Genomic DNA, 8125 nt, shown 5'->3' on the forward strand with positions numbered 1-8125 from the left:
GGGTGTCACAGTTGAGTGGCAGACGAGAGACCTGGTTGGTTAGTTTCTGTAATTCCCTGACTACCTCTGGGCTTTTTTCTTCTTTGACCACCTCCTGCATCACCTCCTTGTACTCCATTTTGGGTTTCTGAGCCCGCAGAGTGGTCAAAGTCGCCAATACCGTGTTCATTTCTTTCTCCAGGTCTGTACGTTTTCGGCTAGAGTCCTGCAGCTCTTTCTTCAGACGAGTCAGCTCCACTTCCGTCTCAGGATCAACTCTGTAAATCTCATTAATGATCTCCTTGACTTCAACTTTAGGTCGGAGCTTCTCCACTTCAGCATAACGTAGTTGGAGGGTGGTTAAGTCCTTCATCAAGACAACATTCTCATCTTTCTCCTCTTCCACAGCCATTTGCAGTTTCCTGGACTCCTCGAGCACTTTTGGATCTTGCTGGACTTGCTTCACCAACTTGGTGACTATTTTGGGTTGGATGGTGGGAATTACCCTTTCCAGTGTGTTTATCTGGCTTCTTGTGCTAAAAATGCTGTCGTTGAGGGCCTTGCATTGAGACTCCTCCTCGGCAATAGTAGTCTTGAATGTGATAACTGCTTTCAGCATCTCTGGATCCTTTTCGATCCTCACCACCTCCTTCTTTACAACCTTCTCCTTGATCTTTTGTTGCTGCTGAGACAGAACTGTGAGCTCAGTTTTCACCTGAACAGTTTCGTTATGTTTTGTTTGGAGCTCCAGTCGTATCCTCTCCATCTCCTCCCTAATTTTGGCTGCCTCTTTATCAAGCTGGGGGTCTCTCTCGTATTCAGTCACTACCTTGTTCACCAGTTTAGGTTCAATTTTGGTCAGCTGTATTTCCAGTTTGACAATTCTCTCACTGATCATTTCTATCTCTGAACTGGTCTTTGACCTCTTCAGTGCTTCCTCCTGAATCCTATTTTTCATGGACTGTACTTCCACCTCCAATTTGGGGTCACGGTAGTACTGCACCACCTCCTTCTCCTCCAGCCTTTCCACTCCTCTCCTGTTCTTCAGAGAAATTAACCTCTGACGGTATGTCTCAAGGTTGTTTTCAGCATGTAAACGTCTGGCAATCTCCTCATTTAATTCTTTTTTTAGAAAGTCGCTTTCCTCCAGGTCTTTCTGCTGACTCTGTAGCTGCAGCTGCTGACTGACGACCATCTCACTGACTTTATCTTCATTCTGCAAGTGAATAAAAGAGGAGGACACTTCAGCACAACCGACAAGGATTATTTTGTGCAGAACACCAGGTGTTATTCTACCGTAACACGAGTGGTGCTGATATTTTTATCTAATCGTATCATACCCTGGCCCTGATGTTCTTTGCTGTCCCCAGCTGGCTGAGTAGCTGGCTGTTCTTTGCAGATACCTCAGAGAAAAGGTTCAGTAGGTCTTTCTCCTGTAGCAGAAACAGGAGCAAGATTGAAGATGAAAAATTTAAAATGTTAGAGAAACAGTAAAGAGCTGTCTACTCAAAAGCATCTTCAGGTGGTTGTCTGTAACTGTACCTTTCTCTGTACAGCCTGAGCCATAGTTTGACGTTTCTTTAGAGTTGGTTGCTCATAATCCTCACTGTCATCAACATCGTCAAAATGCAGAATACCACGGTAGGTGTTCGACTTAACCTCATATTCCTGCAAGGAAATATACTGAAACATTAGGCCGTGATGTTCTACATACAACAGACTATTATTAAACACAGTATCAACCTTTTAACACCAGGCTAAAAATCACACGACCATCCCCAATGCTGTTCAGATGAGAGGGGCATCATGCAACTTTTGAGTAGTAGATTCATTTCTCCCCCAGTGTTTAAAAAGTGACCAGTTTTCATAATACAAGCTTTACTGGACAAAATAACAATAATAAATCTGCTTGTATTCCGACCGGCTCATCGTGGTTAGCCGTAGAAATGCAGTATCGCACATTTGGCCAGCAGATGTCGCCATTTTTTGACCTTGTCAGATATTCCGACAATCACTATTGAGTCAGAAAGCTTGGAAGTCCTCATGTAATCTGATAAATGAGAATCATTATCTGAACTCACATTTAAGACACTTTGCAGAGAACGGGAAAGATCCTTGACTTGGTCCATGTCACCGGATTTTCTCTTGATGTCCTCCATCACTCTCTTAACAGGGGACACAATTCAGTAAACACAGTTGATAAGACAAAGTGGTATTATTTCACTTTTGAAACTGCCTGTAGAAGCTGGAGTAGTCGAACCCTTCCACCCACCTTCTGAGAGTCCTGCTTGGCTGTTATCTGCGTTGCATCATCAGTAGGTTTGATGGCATTATTGGGCAAATTGACCAAAAAGAAGTCTGCTGACTGAACTGCATTCTGGAAGTCTTGGTTTTTATTGGTTGCATTCTGGATGAGAGCAGACCTAAAGCACAACATAAAACAAACATCACTACTGAAATGTCTCCGCTTCAAAGAAAACTACATGTGACAGGACACCAAAAACACACCAGCCCATGTAATTACAGGGATTCCCGACGTGCTTTCTCTAACTCACCTTTCCTGGAGCTGACTATTGACGTTAGCGTAACGGTTCTTCAGATTTTTCACGGCATTCTCCTGGCGTCGAATGTCAGGACAGTATTCGCTGAATCTCTGCTGCAGGGAGCTGCACGCCTGCTTGGTCAGGTCCAAATCTTTGCCCAGTCTATTGAACACGTCCTTCTTGGAGTCTGCAGCCTTATGCATAGCCTGTTTGAGGGCATGAAGAGAAAGTGTAGATATATTTAAAAACAAAAACAACAACATTTGGAGCCCTTTGAGGCTTCTCATCTTCTACACCTCTTACAACGTTTTAGTCGCATTATAAATTACATACCTGTAGCTGCTGGTTGCGACTCTGGAGGGCGTTGGGTTGATCAAGAATCTTGCCGTCTTTGACCAGCTGCTCCTCAAACCCAGAGACAATGCCTTCTACGTTCTGGATCTGATTCTCTAGGTACAAGCTGGCTGTAGCTCTGGTTAGGAGAGAAACATGGGAAGCAATTTAAAAAAAAAAAAACAAAAAAAAAAACCTGAATATAATTTTTAAAAAGAAAAATGTGCGCACACACAGAGTGGATGCTACTTAGTTAGAATACAGAGTAACCTGAGTGTATTGAATTGAGGAAGGGTGAGTTTGATCATTTATGAATTTAACATTATAGAATGCATTATTTCTTATTTCAAAAGTCACAGTTTGATTTTAAATGCTTTGAGAAATTGTCTTTAAAAAGTTCTCAGGTTCTCATACTTTTTCTTATAAAGCTCCATAATGGCGTCAATGTCATCCAGCTTTTTGTTGGCAGCGCCGAGTTTGATGGGCAGAGTAGAGGTGGAAGGTCCCAGAGGTTTGTTGGCCAAAATAGGCTCCATCTCCCTCTGGACTGCTGCCTTCTCAGACTCCAGCGTCCTCACAGTCTGAGCAGACCTCTGGAGGGCGGGTTGAGGACAGCAGTTAGAGAAAGAACGAGGTCATGAAACTGGTAAGCAGGTGACATTATAAAGGCACGTTCACCTCGTGCTCTTGCAGCCTCTTGTCCAGGTCTTGTGTCGGGTTGCGCTTGTCTAGCGGGGTCCTCAGTCGGCCCTGGATTTCTTTTTCCACCCGATCCAGACCCCTGTTGATCTTGTCCAGTTCACCAGCTAGCTCTGCAGCTCTGGGATCTTCTGGAGCACTTTGTACTTCTGTCGAGGAGAAGCAAAGACAAAGGTCAACAGTAAAAAATTACATTAGCCCGAAAACTCCTTCATGGACACAGTCAGGAACAACAAGATAAAACGTTTGTCTTCTGACCTGCCTTCTGAGGGCGAACCACCTCCACAGTGGGGCTCTTCAGGGAGGCCATTAGTGCGGATCTCTGGCTCTTCAGGTCTGTCAGCACCTTGTCCAGACTGCAGACACACAGTGTTTGGTTAAAACCCATCACAGGTGACTCGCCAGTCAGCGGTCTGGCTTTCCCACTGCTGAACTCATACAAACAAACGGTGGAAGGAAATGGCGCTACAGACAGCAGGTTTGTACCGTGTACCTGTTCACTTTCTCCAGGGCCTCAGCATCAGGTGGTGGGATCATGAAACATGCCCCAGGAAAGGTTGTGATCTTCCCACTGCTGGTCTGAAGCTTCCAGTTGTTATTATCAGAGTTGGACTTGAGGATGAGTGTGTCACCGCGCCTCACTGCGTCCTGACACACACAGCAGGTGATCAAATAATGATGATGTCACACTTCTGAAAGGCAGCAGTGAGTGTCTGTAAGTGGTGGCTGAGCCCCTCCTACCTCCTCCTCAGTCCAGTCACACACGGACACCACAGTGGTGAGTTTGGTGGGTTGGAGTCGCCGCAGCTTCAGAGGCACAACGCTGCTGCTGAGCTCCCTGAGGTCGGCCAGGCTCCGCTCGCTCCTCTTCACTGCAGGTTCATCTCCCTGGAGGAACGACTGTATTAGAACTAACGTAATACAAACAAGATTAAAAGTGTTTATCCCCAGCTTTAGCACTTCTTGATGATTTAACCAGGATGAGGCAGAGCCGATTTCACGAAGCTCAATTAAAGAGAGATAGATCTGTACACTGGCAGCCGGACATCTTCGACAACCAGCGGCGTGTTGCAGCAACTTATTCACACTTCTGCTGCAGTGATCACAGGTAATAGCATCATATGGAACAGGGCAGCTGGGATCTTTTTGGAATCACTTACTAATGTGGAACTAAATTCTGATGTTTCTGAAACAGCTCCTTGTCCAGCAGCAGAGTTTCTCTCCTGCTCCTCTTTTTGTTTCTGCCACTTTCCCATGATTCAGTTTACCGATCTCAGTTTAAATACAGTGTCATTAAACAAAATCCTAAAACAAACAGCACACCATACGTAGTCTTTGATTGGCTCTTCTTGCTCTAAGTAAACATGTGATCACATGAACGCTGCTGTTGGAGGTTACACCCACATTCAGGTGTAAACATGTGAGCTGCTTGATCAACTTCTGTAATCCCGTACGGGGCATTCTTAAGTGTAATTAAAAGGCCTTTGATAGACACAGAACCTGGTTAAGAGGTCAAACAAACAAACATTTCCGTGCACACTGATGCTGAATCAGTACATTAAAAAAATAATCTGCAGCTGTAACACGCTGCGGCAATCTGTTCAAGACCGTGGCAGTGCACGAGACCTTGATGTCAGAAAACAGTTTTGTACCTCCAGTGCCAGCAGGACCTCAGGGTTGCTCTTTTTGGCCAGAGCCTTTGGGTCCACAGTGGAACTGAGTCTCTCCAGGGACTCGGACAGCGTCTCGGCATCCAGCTGGAACTGCACACAACAAACAGGAACTTATTAGCAAAGTGGGAATGTTTGATTTAGTAGAACAACATGCTCATGGTGCCGGTCACCGTGCGGTGCAGTCACACGTCCTGTACCTTCCTGTAGTCCTCGATGTTGTCTAAGTGCACCTCCTGGGCCAGACACAGGTTGAGGAAGGCCTGCCACTCCTCCTGCACAGTATCTCTGTGTGCCTGACAAAACCAAACCCAGTCTGATTAGCCTGCACTCTAATTCATGTGGCACTCAGAAATCACAGCAGTACGTCAGGTCTTATGACGACCGACCTCTGCTATCAAACCACTGCGCTCTTCACGTGTGACGCAGCCGACAGACCCTACCTGTATCGTCTGGCTGCCGGGGTGTTTCATCTCTACCAGACGATCTCCCACCTCCTGAAGCTTGTTGATTTCAGTCTCATGGGCGAGCAGTCCATTATCTTTGAATTTCTGTTAGTAACACAGACATGGGATATGACACAGTGTGTGAAGTATTCTAACTAAGCAGTTACTATGTACTGTGCCATACTGGTTACACCAGTTGGGTCTTGAGCTGGTACAACCGGCCCCGTGAGGTTTATGCTTAAAGGGAAGCTGACTATGTTTTCTATTCTGCAGCCAGCACCTCCATCTGATCGCAACAAGCTGAGAAATTAATCTGCCAATACTGACGTCACCATCTGGACACATGCACCGCTTTGGCCCTTCACCTCATACTCCATGCGGACGCTCGGGGGGTCGGCCATGCGGTCACTCCAGTCTCTTTGGAGGATCCTCTCCTGCTGGCCTGACAGGTAGACCATCTCCTTACTGCAGCTCTGCATGTACTCGTAGAGGGAGGCCAGGTGGCTGCGCCTGCTCTGGGAGCTCTCCTGCAAAAGATGCATTTTATGACACTCGATATACATGGACAGAGTATACACATCCTTCTGAACTCAGGTGAGCTCCGACAGCAAAGCCTTCGACTCAAGTGGAAAAACTACTCACAAGAAGTTTAGCATACTTCTCCTTGAGGGCGGCAAACTGCTCCTGCGAACACAGAAGAAGAAGAAACATGAACCCGATTCGTCCCACATGTGGTCCTGCAGAGCACACGCGCTGCTGTGTGCCATTACCTTGGAGGTGGTGGTGCTGGGCTGCAGCTGTGCGCTGTAGGACTCGATCTCCTGGTGCAGGATGTTGTGTGCTGCAGTCTGCTTCTCTACATCCGTCAAGTTGGGCCCGTACGCCTCCGTGTTGATCTGTTTCTGTAAAACACACACGGGAGGAAGATGTTCAATAGGCATGAAGATGTTTAGCCACTTAAACCTTTGTGTGGCTGATGGTGTGTTAACTAACCAGTTTTTCATCCAGCAGAGGACCCCAGTCGATCTTCAGCGTGGGCTCCACGCCCTGCACCTTGTCGTACAGGTCCCTGTAGAAGGCGCAGTCCTTCACCCAGCGGTCGTGGAGATTTCTCACACTGAAACCAGGAGAATCAGGTACAGATGTGTTTCAAGCAGTGACAAGTAAACAAGTGAAGTGGAAATGTGTGGAGAGCAGAGCTCAGTGGTACGTGATGATATGAGCATTAGATGCATTTGCTGGCGTGCACGCTAATGTTTGTCCAGAACAAACTCACTCTCGCTCGATCTCAGTGGCCTGCGGGTGCTTCAGTTTCTTGGCCTTGTCCACATCCATGTAGAGATCCTTCAGCAGCAGCTCAGCCTCTGCCAGTTTCTCTGCACACTCCTTCCTGTGGATCAGTGTCTGCTTCTTCTGATCTCGCGCCGTGTCCTGCCAAAACAGTGTCAGATTAAAATTTTGCATTTGTTGGACCAAACTTGATTTTGTCTTGGCAGTCATTAGTTTCTTAGATTATCCACAACATCTTATTATTTTGGTGTTTTAGAACTGATTTAAAGTATGAAATCGCTTTAAATTAGAATACTATGACATTGTGTACTTTATACAGTCAAAAATCCTGGCGTCCCTGCCTTTCTGTCACACCACTTCTCCCAGAAAATGGTTGCAAACACAAATTCTTTGGTATCCTCATGTTTATTTCTTTAGTTTGCATTGGAACAACACAAAAAGTTAAATCGGATCCAGTCCACACAGAACTCCAAGCATGGACTGGACAGGATTATCGACGCCCTCATCTTAATATTTGGCAGCCCACCCTCTGGACAAAGTAACTGAAATCAGTCTCTTCCTGTAACCACCAGTGAGTTCCTTCCACCTCTCTACTGGAGTTTTGGACCTCTCTTCTTTTGCCAGCTGCTCCAGGTCTGAGGTGTGAAGGCTTCCTTCTCCCAGCTGCTGTTCTCTCCACAGGCGTTCTATGGGGTTTAGACCTGGACTCGTTGCTGTCCAGCTCATTGTCTGAAACCATTTCTGGGGCTGTGTGAGGTCTGCTTTGGGTCATTGTCCTGCTGTGAGACCCATGACCTCTGACGGAGACCCAGCTTTCTGACACTGGGCCCTACACTGCCCCCAGAACTTGTTGGTAGTCTTCAGATGTCATAACGCCACACACACAGTCAAGACATCCAGAGGCTGAAGCAGCAAAGCGGCCCCAGAACATCAGTGACCCTCCACCGTGTCTGACTGTAGGGACCGTGTCCTTTTCTCTGAAGGCCTCGTTTCATTTTCTGACAACAGCTAAATACAACGAGTTCTGATGATTCTGAAGAGGTGTCAGTAATTCTGTCCCGTCCATGTTTGGAGTTCTGTGTCGACTGGATTTGGCTTTTTCTCTGCTTTTTGTGTTGTTCCAGTGCAAACCAAAGAAATAAACATGAGAACACCAAAGAATCTG

General features: G+C 46.4%; 1 protein-coding gene across 1 annotated transcript in view; it reads right to left on the reverse strand.

Moving 5' to 3' along the window:
- LOC109974660 (envoplakin-like) overlaps positions 1-8125 on the reverse strand; it is a 15478-nt gene that overhangs the window by 2504 nt on the left and 4849 nt on the right. Inside the window, exons 3-22 of the mRNA XM_020624979.1 lie at positions 6947-7101; positions 6664-6787; positions 6441-6572; positions 6313-6354; positions 6036-6197; positions 5668-5775; positions 5425-5520; positions 5207-5317; positions 4296-4442; positions 4048-4202; positions 3813-3910; positions 3534-3703; positions 3270-3448; positions 2856-2994; positions 2535-2728; positions 2252-2402; positions 2061-2144; positions 1522-1647; positions 1320-1412; positions 5-1195 (exon numbers count right to left, since the gene is read on the reverse strand). Of these exons, the coding sequence (XP_020480635.1) occupies positions 5-1195; positions 1320-1412; positions 1522-1647; positions 2061-2144; positions 2252-2402; positions 2535-2728; positions 2856-2994; positions 3270-3448; positions 3534-3703; positions 3813-3910; positions 4048-4202; positions 4296-4442; positions 5207-5317; positions 5425-5520; positions 5668-5775; positions 6036-6197; positions 6313-6354; positions 6441-6572; positions 6664-6787; positions 6947-7101 (3657 nt within the window). The remainder of the gene's footprint in view (positions 1-4; positions 1196-1319; positions 1413-1521; positions 1648-2060; positions 2145-2251; positions 2403-2534; positions 2729-2855; positions 2995-3269; positions 3449-3533; positions 3704-3812; positions 3911-4047; positions 4203-4295; positions 4443-5206; positions 5318-5424; positions 5521-5667; positions 5776-6035; positions 6198-6312; positions 6355-6440; positions 6573-6663; positions 6788-6946; positions 7102-8125) is intronic.

The sequence above is a fragment of the Monopterus albus genome, unplaced genomic scaffold (assembly GCF_001952655.1).
Source record: "Monopterus albus unplaced genomic scaffold, M_albus_1.0 scaffold342.1, whole genome shotgun sequence".
Classification (NCBI taxonomy): Eukaryota; Metazoa; Chordata; class Actinopteri; order Synbranchiformes; family Synbranchidae; genus Monopterus; species Monopterus albus.